This window comes from Urocampus carinirostris, chromosome 4, assembly GCF_059441175.1.
Source record: "Urocampus carinirostris isolate Australia breed hairy pipefish chromosome 4, RoL_Ucar_1.0, whole genome shotgun sequence".
Lineage (NCBI taxonomy): Eukaryota > Metazoa > Chordata > Actinopteri > Syngnathiformes > Syngnathidae > Urocampus > Urocampus carinirostris.
This window is the reverse complement of record NC_142352.1, coordinates 21277295-21293634: the sequence shown is the minus strand read 5'-3', so window position 1 is coordinate 21293634 and position 16340 is coordinate 21277295. Positions and strand designations below refer to the sequence as shown.

At 37.8% G+C, this 16340-nt stretch overlaps 1 protein-coding gene across 1 annotated transcript in view; it reads left to right on the top strand.

Moving 5' to 3' along the window:
• The first annotated feature begins 757 nt into the window (after positions 1-757).
• slc12a4 (solute carrier family 12 member 4) overlaps positions 758-16340 on the top strand; it is a 30818-nt gene continuing 15235 nt past the window's right edge. The window contains exons 1-3 of the mRNA XM_088333907.1: positions 758-980; positions 13223-13317; positions 13390-13521. Of these exons, the coding sequence (XP_088190033.1) occupies positions 851-980; positions 13223-13317; positions 13390-13521 (357 nt within the window). The 5' untranslated portion in view covers positions 758-850. The remainder of the gene's footprint in view (positions 981-13222; positions 13318-13389; positions 13522-16340) is intronic.

Here is a 16340-nt window from a genome sequence, read left to right as displayed (position 1 = left end):
AAATGAAAAAAGAAAGGGACGAAAACAAAAGGGGAAATAAGTAAAAAGAAGTACAAACGTTGAGAAAAAGAAGAAAAGGGAAAACAAGAGAAATAAAGGCAAGAAAAGTAGACAAAATAAAGAAGAAAAGGGAGACATATATTTAGTTGGTTCATTACCAATAATAATGTAACACTGTGCACAAAATGAAGGAACATTTCCCCCAAAATTATGATTCCACTTAAATACTAATATATATATATATATATATATATATATATATATATATATATATATATATATATATATATATATATATATATATATATATATATATATATATATATATATATATATATATATATATATATTAGTTTACGCTACTTCGCGGATTTTCACTTTTCGTGGGCGGTTTATGTCCCCATTGACCGCGATAACCGAGAGATTACTGTATTGCAAACAGAATTCATGGCATAACGAGGGATGGCAAGCATACATACAGCACGTGATTACCAAACACAATGCTAACAACCTACCACGGAAGAACACACCAGGCTTAAAAGCTACGTCAGAAAAAGCATTTTGAAGCATCGAAAGAGTGAAATAAGACTAAATCAAAACAAAAATTGAAAGCGCTCGATGTAGGTAATCGCAATCACCCTGGTGCACATGCGCACTAGGCCTCGGTAGGACGTCTAGGCAAGATAGAACGTTTCAGCAATAAAAACAGCTCCCATCGGTCATCTCAAAGAGTCGGCCGATAAAGCTCTTTTGTTCCCATACGACACATCCCCATTCGGAATGTTGTCACTTGTGGGAAGAGAAGCTAAAAGCTAGCTCGCTAAACCCAGCTGGAGTCGGGGATGACAAAATGCCTCATTTCACGGTGGTACCCGTCAAGGACCGAAACCTGAGCGCCTACGACAGTCTGGAAGGGATCAATTCGGTGGACCACGGGGATGGTTCGACTCTGGACAACCAAGACACGGTCAGCTCTGACGGTAAACAGCGCAACTTGTGTTAAAAAGTTTTGAACTGGAGGCGACAGAGGCGCCTCTTCCCAGCAGCTGTTTGGGCGGTTACCATGGCGATTGTAAAGAAGCTAGAATGTAGCTTTTCGAGGTGTTTTCTTTTAATAAATAGCTGTACAAGTTTTGGAGGTAAAGGAAAATCAAATTAAGTTCGAAAGGGGTGAAAAGTACAAATTTGGGGTGCGCTTTATCTGAGCGGGGGGCAGGGCAGCCACCATGACAAAAAGGCCTCAAGAGACAGTGCTGTGTTTTTCAACTTTGTTTTTTTCATTTATTTTGCCGAAATATTTTTCCCCTAAGTTCATGTTTTTTCTATTTCTAAATTATCTTTCATATTATGTTGTCAAAAAAAGAAACTTGCTTTTGTCACTTATTTAGAATTGTATTTTTTGGATGGGTGGATGGATAGATATACTTTATTCATCCCCAAAGGGAAATTCACACCTCCAGCAGTATCCTTGGGTTAAAAAATAAAATAAAATATATAGAATAGAAAAATACCCTATATAACGTGATATTAAAGAGCATTTACCGTAATTTCTGCACTATAGGGCGCACCGGGTTATAGGGCGCACCCCCCAAAAAATAGTTTTTGGTCCTATATCTTCCATAGATAAGGCGCACCGGATTATAAGGCGCTACAATGGGAACGTCGACAAAACAGTCAGATGATTCAGTCAAACTTATTACCCCCTTAACATTCCCAAAGCTTGCAAAGAAGCAAATACGTGTCGTAGACACGTGCGGATGCGGTGTCCGTACGATGTCACTCAAATGCATCGTTTTAAACACAACAGTCTGAGAGAACATTTGCAGGAGCTTTTTGCAGATGTTGAAGGACGTCAGCCTTCTGAGGAAATACAGTCGGCTTTGTCCTTTCCTGCACTGAGCTTCTGTGTTGGCAAAATTTTTACCTGATTTTAGTACAGTCAAGGATATAGTAAAACATACATACTTATAGTTAATACACGGAGCAAATAAGCTTCAACTCCAACAAATATTCAACAGTTGTTTCTCTACATAGCAGACACGATCATCTCATGGGAATCCATAACTTTAAGGTAAAATATTCCCACACAACATTGAAAAGTCGCACCAGAAAAGCAATTTTTTTAAGAAACGATTTAGTGGAACTGTTTAAATCTTGGCTTAAAACACATTTCTATTCTATACCATATGAATAACCTATATTTTATGTTGACAATATCTGTGTATTATTTGTTATTGCAACATCTATTGCAGACTGGTCATCCTGGAAGGGGGATTACCTAGATGTGCAGTCCCTTCTCAAGGTTTCTTCATTTTCCTCATGTTGAGGTTTTTGAGTTTTTCGTTGCCATCATCTCGGTTTTAGATCAGGGGATGGTGTCTTAATAGTCTGTGGTCCGTGCAGCCTTTTGAAAGTCTTAGTGATTAAGGGTTCTACAAATCAACATGACTTGACTAGATGATGACTTTAAAAATGTCCCCAATCTACTTCAGACTCATATACTAAAATTTTCTAAGTATCATGATTCCCTTAACTGCAAAGGTCGTACGGGGTACCAATGAGGACGCAACTCTGGACAGCCTTCTCCACTGTTGATGGTCCCTGGCCTGTTTTTGGATCGTGGCAACGTTGGCACCCGTCCATTCCTTAATATTGTCGGCCCAGTTCTTTTTTGGGCTTCATCTCCTGCCCTCTTGTCCTGTGCCCTGAGGAACTATCTTGGTCAGTACTGATGGTCTTGTGACGTGACCATACCACTGAAGTTTCCGTTTGCACACAGTTGACAAAAGTTTATCGTAGAGTCCAATGTGCCTTCTCCTGGTGTTGCACACCCTTTTCTTTGTCTCATGGGCTAAGTAGCTGATGCCTAGATGTTTCCTGTAGCATCACACCTCCATGGCCTGGATTTTTTTTCCAGTTTTGCTCTGAGAGTCCATGTCTCGCAAGCGTAGAGGAAGATGGGAGTAACCAGCGCTTGTATGAGTCTGATCTTTGATTTCACTGCTATGTTCTTGTCCCTCCGGATGTGTTTTAGTCTGGCAAGTGCATGATTTCTGGTTCCGACCCCTCTTCTGATTTGACAGCTCCAAGATATTTATATTTAGTGACAGGTTCTTGCCCTCTGTGGTTGATGTTGATGTTTGTAGTGATACCTTGGGGATTGTTGGTCATTATTTTTGTTTTTTTGTGTGCTGATTTCCATTCCATACTAGGTTGATTCTTTGTATACTAAATATATGAAAATATCGGGTTTCTTTGTGTATTATATGTTATAGCAGTCTTTAGTGATACTATTATAAGTTTGAAATGTAACTACCCCACCCCAATTTGAATTTGTGGGGAATGGTTCTGTTGTCTTGTTTTGATTATGAATATGGTTTCCCTGCAAGTCCTTTCAAGGGAGAGTGTGTGTTTTGAGCCTCACCCCAAGGCAGTGCTTCTCAATTTTATTTCTGTCACGCCCTCCCTCGGAAGAAACAATTTTTCCACCTCGTTTCTACACTATGCACAACGTAGAAGCGGAATAAAGACAAAACACCAATGAGAGTGACACTTCTCCACCAGTGTAGTGGAAGTACAATTACACTTTTGTCTGTGAAAAGTTGTCTGAGGTCAAACGGAGCCTGGGTATGGGCGCCCCACTATTTGAGAACCGCTGCCTTATGGGAACTGATATATTTTCCTGTCATTTTTCTGCTACTGGTACCCTAAATCCAAAAACATTTTCAAGTTCCTAGGCATAAAATAAAAATAAAATGGTGCGGTTTGGTCACCTTGTATTCTTCCTTGTGCTCTTTAGCACTTGTTTTTGGTTGCACGACACAACACAGCATCATCTAATGGTAAAATAATACACACTGTCCTTTTTTCAGATCGATGATTTTTTTTTTGGGGGGGGTGATCAGGTCAAGTCATGTTTATTTGTATAATCCTTTATCACAAGAAGTGCCAAAGGGCTATATAGACTATGATTACACTATCACCTAATCAGAAACCTTCATTTAGGCTAGGAAAAACTAAAAAAAAACTCAGCATGAAAAGAACAAAGAAACATTGAAAACTTTGTGATTAGATTGATGTACAAATTATGTTTCTTCTGTATAAAATATAATTGATTTAAAAAAAAAAAAAGGATTCCCACCCCTACCATTTTTTTTGTCTCAATTGTGATGACACAACCTTTCTTTTATTGTCTCTGCTTTGCAAAGCATTTTTTTTATTGTGCCAGCCAACAAAATCCAAATAATTTTGAAATTGTTTTCCTTAGTTTGCAAACTATTTGTAACAGGCAAAATAGCTGGGTAGAAGATTGGTTTGGGCTACTTGGAGTGTTCAGTGAGTGTAAACTGCAGTACTCACTTTCTGCGCCAGAGCAGACCACACGAAAGCAGATGTTTTATCAATTTTGTTTGCATTAATTGGGGGTGCCTTGACACGAAACTTGGCTAAAGACTTTCGTGAGGTCTAAAGTACAACTGTGTTTTCACAAAAATTGGTTCAGCCGTTTTAAAGCCTATAAGTCGCATACACACAATCACTCACGCACACAAATTTCTAAAGTGGTTTTGATTCGATTTTATTATATTTTTCTACATGTTTCACATAACATGTCTTTTATTGTAACAGAACAACTAAAAATACATTTTAAGTAACATTTGAAAACAAACATTACAATTTCCCCCAAAATATTTGATTACCTTGTAAAAAAAGTACAATATAGACTATTTTTTTGAAAACTTGTAAACTAATTTTAAAATATATAACAAAAGAAAAAGTAATCATAATATCTACCAACACAACTCTTTTCTGTGATTTTATCTGTGTAGGTAGAAGGGAAGGAAGAATTTTGCATTGATTTAACTTTTCAAAGATAGAAGTTCTTCTACAAGGGTATTTAAGTACTCCTCTAGGTTCCCGTACCTCCATTTGAGAACCACTGGCCTGGTGCGAAAGATTGTACTCTTATTATGCTTTCACCAAAGCGAGCTACAGTATATTTTTGCCTCAGCTTGTCGCAACTCACGTGTTCCCACCATGTTCACACAAGATAGAAAGAGAAAAGGACCAAGGCACTCAAGGGGAAAAACGATGTCATGGAATAAAAGACTAGTTGGGTGCGGTCTGAGTCAAATGGCATATTTTTTGTTGACCAACTTTTTTTCCCTACAAAATCATATGCTCAGGGATATGCTAAAAATAAGCCATCTCATTTTGACTGCATTTCATTGAACTTCCACTCTTCCATTATTTTTACTTATTTGATTCTGTGCCACCGCCCGAGCGGAATGTCAGTCATCCCTAGAGGTCGACCGTTTACCGAGCGGGCCGATTATCAACTCTTAAAAATTGACGGCTATCAGTTTTTTTATTTATTCGACGGGCTGATCATTTAGGCTCAGATAAAGTCGAGCCTTTCTCTCCCTCTTCTTTCTCTCACGGCTTCTGTCTCACGCTACCCACTCCGCGCCTTGGATAAGAAACCTAGGGCAACGCCACTGAAGCAGGAAGAATCATATTACAGCCCAGTAGAGAACAGCAGCTCTACAAACTCCCGACATGCCTGTGAATCAAGACTGCTGTTAGATAATATTGAGTCTGTGTGTTCTCTATTGACCATAACAAGCGATACTTTGATATCAAAGATCATAAAGACAATTCAATTCAAAATGTCAGAAGGAGTAAACTAGCGATAACCAAAGCGCGAGGTAGTGAAGGGGTCTGTGTATCTCTCCTCTTAATACTAATCATCAGTCGATCCTAAATCTGACTTTGGGTTCGCGTCGGGCCGGGCTTCTCTCCCTCTCTCTCTTTTTTTGTTTTATTTTTCAAAATCATCCACGTTTGGCGTGTGTCTGTAAATGTTCTTTATTTTTTTCTTCCACAAGCATTCACACATGGATCCTCCACAAAGAAAATTAATCTCAAAACAATTGGTTTGTTGGATTCCTTAACCACTAGATTTGTAGGGACACCATATCCTGTGGTTTGTCTTGGGCAAGTACAGCTGGTGGCGCTCATTCCCCTTCAGGCCAACATAAGTTCCTACCCAGTTTTGAACCAGGGATCTTCCGTATGTCAGGCAAATGTGCTAACCACTGCACTACGGAAACAAAAAAAAGTCATTGTGAGCGAAGCCCTCCTCCTCACAAATTAAAAAAAAAAAGTTCTTACAAATAAAATATGAAAATAAGGGTCCCTCAAATCTAAATAATTTGTCGGGCTCGGGGTGGTTCAGGCTTCAATACCCGCTAGCCTGGTTGAATCGGGCTGGATTTTTAAGGCCTAACCTTACCCATTGTGGCAAAAGTATGCTGGATAAAGTACACTCATTGTTTTTTGCAGAACTACTACATCCTAGGGACCCCTGATTTTTCATAATTGAACATTAAAATGCATAGAAAAAGCCCCCAAACTCCAATGTTCCAATATATTTGAAATATGATGCTGTATCAGAGCTTCTGTTTTTATTAAAGGCCTAATGCTGAAAAAAAACTGATATCTCTGTACCCCTAACTTGTTCCTGTACATTGAGCTTCCCACAGCTACGCCATCAAAGTATGTGGGCAGCTGCAATGACTACATGCTGTCAAAAAAGGAAGTGGGTTTGGGCAGAATGGGAAGAGCAAGCGCATGCTAAAAGAATGCGGCCGTGTAAACAGTTTGCTAGAGGGCCATGGAAATGTATGACAACAATGTAATCTATTTTACTGTGGTGGTAGAAGACCTCGTGTTCTAAGGTTTGATTCCAGTCGTATGAATTGTTTTTGTATATGCGATTCAGTTGGGTTTGTTCTCATCCATTTTTCTTCATTTTAATATGAGGTCATAGCCGGAGGAAGTTTTTAGTTCTATAAACAACATCTCATCCAAAGTTTTTTGGGATCCTCTCACGTTGGACAACTGATGTGAAAAATAGAATTTAGGGATCAACTCAAAATACGATATTTGATTCTAGTTTTTTTTCTCAAATTGATTGTGATGGAAGTGACCAGAATGGAAATGACAGAGTTGTAATGTCATCTGCAGTATATGAACTCAGTGCTTCTGTTCACCCCGCCATAACACTGTGATCATTGTGGTCAAGTCAGAGAAGCACTCCCTTACATTCGTCAGACTGGGCGGATTGTTTGCCCTTGCATGATGTGACTTCCCGTAACTGCTTGCTTTGCTTTCCTGGTTTGTGAAGTCAGCATAAAACAGGCAAGGATGATAATCCTGCTATAATTCTAGGGTCACTCTCATCTAAAGTTATTGTAGGGGTGGGCAATACAAAAATATCATAGTTCAGGTATTCTGAACATTTTTCTTCATGTTTTCCTTTCAGAGAAAAATCTGACATTTTACCTTGATTACTTTGTTTTCTTGGTTTAATCTTAATGGTGCATTTTACATCAACATTTTCATGATAAATGTTAGGCATTGTTACAAACGCACTAGAAATACAGGCTAGTGTCAACGATGGTAGGATTACCTGCTGAATCAATTAGCATCAACCTTCAAAGGCATGCTTAAGCTTAAAAGTTTGCCACTCGAGTGAGGCTTTTTGGGGGCTTTATCTTTTTTAGTTTTTCACGATGTAATATAGTTATAATGCCTAGTAACTTGGAATTAAATTCTTGTGTTTTTTTAAATCAAAATCAAAAATGAATTCACACATAAAAGTTACTTAAAAGTTACTCTACTAGTGATCCCAAGAGCCAAGAAGAGATCTGCAGGTTCAAGAGCGTTCTCCATTCGGGCCCCAGTGCTGTGGAATGCTCTTCCCCCTGAGATTTGATCTGAAACCTCAGTGGAAATGTTTAAATCTAAGCTTAAAACACAGTTCCATTCTATAGCATATGAATAACCTATATTTTATGTTGACAATATCTGTGCATTATTTGCCCTCATGTAGGTTTTAGATCAGGGGATGGTGTCATAATAGTCTGTGGTTCGCAATAATCTGTTGTCTGTGCAGCCCTTTGAGACTCTTTGTGACTAAGGGCTATACAAATAAACATGACTTGACGTGACTCATTTAATATTCATTATAATCATTTTTACAGCCTTGAATCACATTAAGAAAGATTTGTGTCAGTCCTACTACAGGAAACACGTTTCAAAATATATATATTTCCCTCTTTCTCTACCAATTCCAAGCATTGTTTTGAAAAGAATAATGGAGCCACTAGGGCGGCGTTAAAAGCCACATGCAGCTCTAGAGCCTCAGGTTGCTGACCCCTACTCTAGGTCTAATTTAGAGTGAGCCAAACAATTATTTTTCATGGCCTGACGAGTTATGAGTATGAATATTTTACTGCAGCATCATGAATAGTCAAAACTTCCTAATGCCAGTGATTCAGTGCCCTCTTTTTGGAACGGTTAGTAGCTGCAATTATTGTTTATTTTTTTATTTTTCACCCGGTAAGGTGATTTTTTTTTTTTTTTTTTGGTTCCCACCACATTTTATCCTATCTTACTATAAAAGGGAGTGGTGATCAGCATCCAGGGAAAAACACCAAGCTAGTTCCATTTAAAGGCTTGGCACAGAGAGTATGAATCGGTGTATAATTCAAAGCAATATCTAAGTAATGTTTATAATGTAGAGTAGAAACCACTCTAAATAGGAAATAGATTAAGTTAATCTACTTATCGATGTTAAATCTTGAATTCAATCGTTGTAGAAGTTTAGCGGATAAGAGGCTTTTTCAATAAGGAGCTGATGGACACACTGCTGAGAACATGCAGACTGCAGCAGCAATGCACATGAATTTATTTCTGTCCGGCACAAATCAAAAATGTTCTCTCATGTAATAGATATTGTACTTTTAACTTTGAAATGTCATGGGACAGTTCAACATTAGCTCCTCCAGCAATTGATCTCGTTGTAAAAGCTCAGATTGCGTAAACTGATATTAGTTATTTGTAGCTCTTGTTTTGACAGTTCCAAGCCAGAGATGCAGTTAAACACAATTCATGAAATCTTTGATTTTGCTTTTTTGACACAGACAATTCCATTACTCTCAAGGATAACCTTGTTGTCTTGAAATGTCATTGCTCATTGCACAAATGTATGGCCACTTGTGAAAGATCAAAACTCCCCGTTTCACAGTAGAGACGAAATATTCTGTAAAAAGAATAACGTGTGTTGTTAAAAGGTTGGTTAGAAAGCGGCCATGGAAACTGAATATTGGAATATTTTACACAAAACAACCCACAGATGAGGATTATCATTCCCTAACCACCACACTGATCACTGGAAATCTTTTGTTTTGGCTAGAAAAATGATCTTATATTGAACTACACGATTCTCAATTGTCTTTGCAAACTTTGGTGATCTTCTTTGACATTGGAATAGCTCCAAATTATTAATAAACCTTACAGTATAGTCTTTGTGTGAGAGTGTTAATGTGCATATCTTACACACTCATATGTGATCTCATGCTTTGACAAATGATGCCCCCGGAGGACTCTTATGTTCATTGCTTAGGTCCAAACTTCTTGCTGGGAAAAAGTGCACACCGTAAATTCCGGACTATAGAGCGCACCTGATTATAAGCCACACCCACCACATTTTAGGAGGATAACGGCTTTTGTACCTACACAAGCCGCACCTGTATATAAGCCGCATGCGCCCACATTAATACATGTAACACAATCACAAGAGTAACTCAAAGCCGACTTTAGGTCCCGCGATTGTAACTAAATATAAAGTACTCAGACCAAAAACCACAGCCGGCAAAATGAACGGATATTGATACCGGTATTTAAGATTTGATGCAGACCTGCAGAGTCCGGGTCCCATTGATAGTAATCCAAGGAAAAAAAGTCTATATTTCTAAAGGTAAGGGTGGGAAAAATATATCCACTGTTGTCGGCCGCGTCCACAAACACGTCTCACCTTTACTCCACTTCCCGTCAGCCCGCGTTTGCCCCGCCCCTTCTTTCTCATTTGCTCGTGCAAAACACATCCGAATAAGTTTCTAAAATAAATACATTACAAAAATATACAGTTGCAAATACATATTATACATGGTCACACATATTTACAAAGAAAGACGGTACACCGAGAGAGTTTTCAAAGCTTTAATAATAAAAATACAACTTTCATCCCAAACCGTGTCTGTGACAGGTAGCAACACGCTACTAGCAACACGCTCACAAAACAGCATACGGGTCTGTTAAGAAAATATACCGTGTTTGTAAGGATCACGGTAAACCGTCCTCATCTTCCTCCTTATAACTGAAGCCATCAAAGTCGTCTTCCTCAGTATCGGAAAGAAACTTTGTCATGTAGAAGTCGTCCCACGTTCCCTTATTCTAAAACACGCTAGCAACACGCTCGCAAAGTAAAGTGTACGTGCAATAGCTCTGTTTCCTTCCTTTTTTCGGATTGCTCGATTGCTTTTAGCTTGAAAGCTGCTTCATGTGCCTTTCTTTTTGCAAGTTGCATGGTGAGGATATTTCCACGCCAATTTAATTTGTGCACAAGCTAAGAAGTTGCAGTCTTCCTCGGCGCGTATATTCCACCGGTCTAAATCTTACCTTTTGTACTCGAGCGCCCCTGGCGGCTGTTAGAAAAATTACATAAATTGGCCGCATCACTGAATAAGCCGCAGGGTTGAAAGTTTGGGAAAAAAGTAGCGGCTTATAGTCCGGAATTTACGGTATTACTTTTTATGCACTAGGAAAAAAAGGACTCCAAAAAGTGGAAAGAAACACAAAATTTGCTTTTGAACAACATGTATAAAAACTAATGATGATGACATGTTAGTTACATTTTATGTTACACAGTGTTAGTGCTTGAATTCTTTGAAAACGACTAAATTTTTATGTTGTGTTTTCAAGGATTGTGAAGGTTAATTTTTCCAAAAGACATATATTTGCGATTTACTCAAGATCTAAAAATCATATGTCTTGACAAATGCACATGCAAATTAAAAATTGCATGTGTAAATTGCAGATATATTTGTGGCTCTGCAAAATACATGATTCACACCAGAACTTTTCTTTAATGGTATCAGAGGAAATTGTATTTGGAAATCCTTCTAAAGGTGCTTGAATTTGACCATGAAAAAAGCGCGCAATCCCAGGTTACGTTATTGATAAATATTTGTAGAATATTAAATGTGTTTATATCAATAAGAAAATATACAAGTGACTTTTTAATTGTAAGATTTGATTTGATTTGATTTTGATTTTATTTTAAAACAAATATGTACCTTATTCTTAGTATTTCTTTTAATTTGCACATACCTGTATTTGTGCGCTTAATGCGTTCACTCCGAATGGACACTAGATGACAGTGTTGCATCATGTTTATCAATCCTTATTTTTTTTAACTTATCTGTGAAAATGTTTATCAAGGTTAAATCGCAAGTATGAATTTGTATGTTCTGTTCTCTTTAGACTTTGCACTTTACTGAAATATTAACAATAAATGCTGTACACTTCAATGATGAGTACTGAGCACATTTGCTTGATGCAATATGCCGTATAAGGCCCCCGTAGTGGGTGTTGACCCAGGGTGAGCGGGTGTCCTGGATAGTGTAGTTGTGATGTGCTTGCACGGTACAGAAACCCACTCATAACTATGCTGAGCCTCAGTGAGACCAGCAGCAGCAATACTGCACCACTGAGCACAGGTGAGTGAGGACTAGAGCTATTCATTATATTTAACACTGTTGGAGCTGTAGATTATTTTTATAAAAACAGTATTTTCCAAGGCTCAATTTAAACCTTTTAGTTACTTTAATTGGATATTATGTCATATACACTTATAAACCCTATTACAAACATTACTTTAAAAAATATATATATTTTAGCACAATCCTATTGTTGCTTGCTAAAAGCACATTGGCTTTATTGATAACACATGCACAGGACTAGCTTCTGCCAAATCAAAAAAATTAGATTGATGCTGACTGACCACCGGAAATGTTTTTGTCTATATTAAAAGGCATCATACTTAAATAATTATGTATGTTTACCAAAATACAGGGTTTGCACGGGCCCTTGAAATACTTAAAAAAAGCTTAAGTTTAATGTTGTTTTCAAGGCTTGAAACGTGCTAGAAATTTGGGTGAAATGCTTTTAAATTTTTGCCATGTTTCTCAACAAGTCTGCTGTGGTTAGCACATTCACCTAACATGCCCTGGTTCGAGACAGGGATGAAACATATATTGGCCTGGAGAGGAATGGGCGACACCAGGCTGTACTTGCCCAAGACTCACTAAAGGAAATGGTTATGTGATCCAACCAACAAGTTAAAAATGAGGCTGACACTGCTCTCTGGTGGCGTCGCTTTATCATTACATTTTCTTCTTCCCTCGTAATTAACAACGGCTAGCATTTTTGAATGGTATTATCCTATTAAGCGTCATTAAACCCCTACGGGTCGCAATCAAAAGGACAAGTGCATGCTACACCTAAACAGTACAGCCCTTTGAGACTTCTTGCAATTAACCACTATACAAATAAACATGACCTGACATGAAATTGTATAAGTTCAAGAATTTTGTAACAATTGTGGTAGCATTTCCCTGTGTAAATTGTATTCGGAATAACTTCCTGCAAGTGAAAATGTAAGCTACATAATAACGTCATTTTTACCCAACACTTCTATGGGAGGAGATTTGTCAAAAAAATCTTTAAACACGTTATGTTCAGATCCCAAAATATATTTGCAATTTAATCAGGATCTGAAAATCACGTGTTTTGACGCAAGATTAAACGTCACAAATGTAAAAAGCAAATATATTTGTGGCTCTGCAAAATACATGACTCATATCAGATTTCTTATTTTAATGGTACTAGACAAATAAGAAAAATGGCTTTGAAAGTCCTCAAAAAGTTCTTGAATGTGACAATAACCCTGAGAATAAGACTGCATTGATATAAGTGTCTTTGCATCCAATTCAAATATGTAATCTATGATCATCAAAATCAAATCTAATTTTTTTGTAAACACTTTTCAGGCAATGAATTGCAACTCAAAGTGCTCTATAAAACATTCTGTGTACAATAAAAACAAATCTTGTAATTATTGTACGGCTCCAAATTATTGTTTTATTAGTTTTTAATCAATTATAGTGTCCTAGCGTGGATTTATCTATTATTAAAGTTTTTAATGCGCTACTCGTGTAAAAATAAATTGTTTGATAGCCAACCAAATTTGCAGAGCCTTTCTACTACCTTACTTTGCCTGCACTTTACTTACATTTATTTTTCTTTACAATTACAGGACATGGCAACCACAAAGAAGACAGTCCATTCCTTAACAGCCCCGACGAGAAGAAAAAGAATGACTTCTACGATAGGAACCTGGCATTATTTGAGGTATTTTGTGCTTTTTCAAATTAACGTTCCTACCTAATGTTATTTTGTTTACCTTTTGTCTTTTTTTTTCAGGAAGAGTTGGATATTCGACCTAAGGTGTCGTCTCTGCTCAGTCGCTTGGTCAGCTACACAAATATCACCCAGGGAGCTAAAGAGCATGAGGAGGAGGAAAGTGCCGAAGCATCTCGGAGAAAGACTCCCAAGGTCAGTGGGACTTTGAAAGGCTTTGTTTTGTATGAAAACTTGGTGACAGAAGTTTGGCTTTCTAATAATGGAGTTGTGGTGTCCAAGCTTTTCGGTCCAAAGACCACATATAAAAAAATCAATTATACAAGGTCATTTGAAGGTTTTTAACTATTCTCTGAACAATCTTCGATAAGGTAATTTGAGTAAGACTCTACAAGATTCCGAGCAGCCCTCCAAATTTTTTATACCCTTCCCTTTCTCCCCAAAGAAATCCTCATTTGCATATATACAGGACTGTCTCAGAAAATTAGAATATTGTGATAAAGTTCTTTATTTTCTGTAATGTAATTAAAAAAACAAAAATGTCATACATTCTGGATTCATTACACATCAACTGAACTATTTCAAGCCTTTTATTATTTGAATATTGCTGATTTTGGCTTACAGCTGAAAAAAACTCAAAAATCCTATCTCAAAATATTAGAATACTTCCTCAGACCAAGTAAAAAAAGAATTTTATAACAGCAAAACTAAATCAAACATTTGAAAATGTCCATTGATGCACTCAGTACTTGGTTGGGAATCCTTTTGCACGGATTACTGCATCAATCCGGCGTGGCATGGAGGCAATCAGCCTGTGGCATTGCTGAGGTGTTATTGATGCCCAGGATGCTTCGATAGCGGCCTTCAGCTCATTTGCATTTGTAGGTCTGGTGTCTTTCATCTTCTTCTTAACTATACCCCACAAATTCTCGATGGGGTTCAGGTCAGGGGAATTAGCAGGCCAATCAAGGACAGTGATGCCATGGTCAGTGCACCAGTTACTGGTGGTTTTGGCACTGTGGGCATGTGCCATATCATGCTGGAAAATGAAATCCTCATCTCCATAGAGCTTTTCAGCAGAGGGAAGCATGTAGTGCTCTAAAATCTCTTGGTACACAGTTGCATTTACTCTGGACTTGATGAAACACAGTGGACCAACACCAGCAGCTGACATGGCTCCCCAAACCATTGCTGACTGTGGGAACTTCACACTGGATTTCAAGCAACTTGGATTTTGCTCCTCCCCAGCCTTTCTCCAGACTCTGGCGCCTTGACTTCCAAATGAAATGCAAAACTTGCTTTCGTCTGAAAAGAGGACTTTGGACCACTCTGCAACTGTCCAGTGCTTCTTCTCCATAGCCCAAGTCAGACGCTTCTTCCGTTGTCTTGAGTTCAGAAGTGGCTTGACCATGGGAATACGGCTATTGTAGCCCATTTCCCGGACACGTCTGTTAACTGTGGCTTTTGATACCTGGACTCCAGCTTCAGCCCACTGTCTTTGAAGCTCCCCCAAATTCTGGAAGCGGCTCTTCTTCACAATTTTGTTAAGGCTGCGGTCATCTCTCTTGGTTGTGCAGCGTTTCCGGCCACATTTTTCCCTTCCAACAGACTTTTTGTGGATATGCTTTGAAACTGCACTCTGTGAACAGCCTGCTCTTTGAGAAATTTCTTTTTGTGTCTTACCCTCCTGATGGAGGGTATCAATGATGGTCCTCTGGACAGTAGACGGATCAGCAGTCTTCCCCATACTTGTGATTTAGTTTACTGAACCAAGCTGAGTGTTTTTAAGGCTCAGGAAACCCTCGCAAGGTGTTTCGAGTTAATTAGATGATTCAGGTGATTAGTTGAATAGCCTACTTGTATACTTTTTCATGATATTCTAATATTTTGAGATGGGATTTTTGAGTTTTCTTAAGCTGTAAGCCAAATTCAGCAATATTAAAATAATAAAAGGCTTGAAATAGTTCAGTTGATGTGTAATGAATCCAGATTGTATGACATTTCTGTTTTTTTAATTGCATTACAGAAAATAAAGAACTTTATCACAATATTCTAATTTTCTGAGACAGTCCTGTATATATATATATATATATATATATATATATATATATATATATATATGCACTCTTGTTATACTATTCTTTTCATTCGCGATTTGCACTATTGAGTTTTTAATCACTGACTGGTTGGTCTGTTGTATCCCTTAACCACTAGGGTCGTAAGCGCACCACTTCCTGTTGTGTGTCTTGGTCAAGTACAGCCTGGCGGTGTCTATCCTTCTCCAGGCCAACACGTGTTTCCACCTGGTTCTCTAACCAGGGACTTTTTGTGTGTTAGACGAGTGCTAGCCATTGCACTACGGAAGTACAAAGACACTGAAATACAATAGGGTTGTAGGGGCACCATTTCCTGTGGTGTCTTGGCTAAGTGCAGCCTGGTGGCTCCCATCCCTCTCCAGGCCAATAAATGGTTGCACCCGGTCTTGAAGAAGGGAGTACATTGTAAATATTTTTTGTGCCTTTTATCCTTACAGTCTTTTGTCTTATTTTCTTTTTAAAGTCTTGAGTACATGTCTACTCTGGAGTGTCATGTCCATTCTGGTTGGATACAATGTTTTCATGTTTATTATTCAAAATAAAGACAATTCAATCAATAAGGTAGCTCATTTGGACTGTTATTCATACTAATTTAATTTGTTCTATTACACATTTTACTGTTTTTTAACTTTTGTTCATAATATTTTTATCGAATTAGCAAATTATAAGCCATCTGCCAAATCATCATAGATTCTAAAATTCTGTATAGTCTTTTCCTTATTTTAATCCAAAAACTAGTTTAAAAACATAATAGAATTAATACCTTTACAATTTATTTTCTAATTTTGCTTGGCAATTTTGAAATATGACAAAATTATTAAAATCAGCACAGTTTTATATATTTTGCCCTTTGCAAGGAACAGCGACAGAGGTCGTATACCTGCCAATTTATACGTGTTCCCCATGTTTTATCTGTTT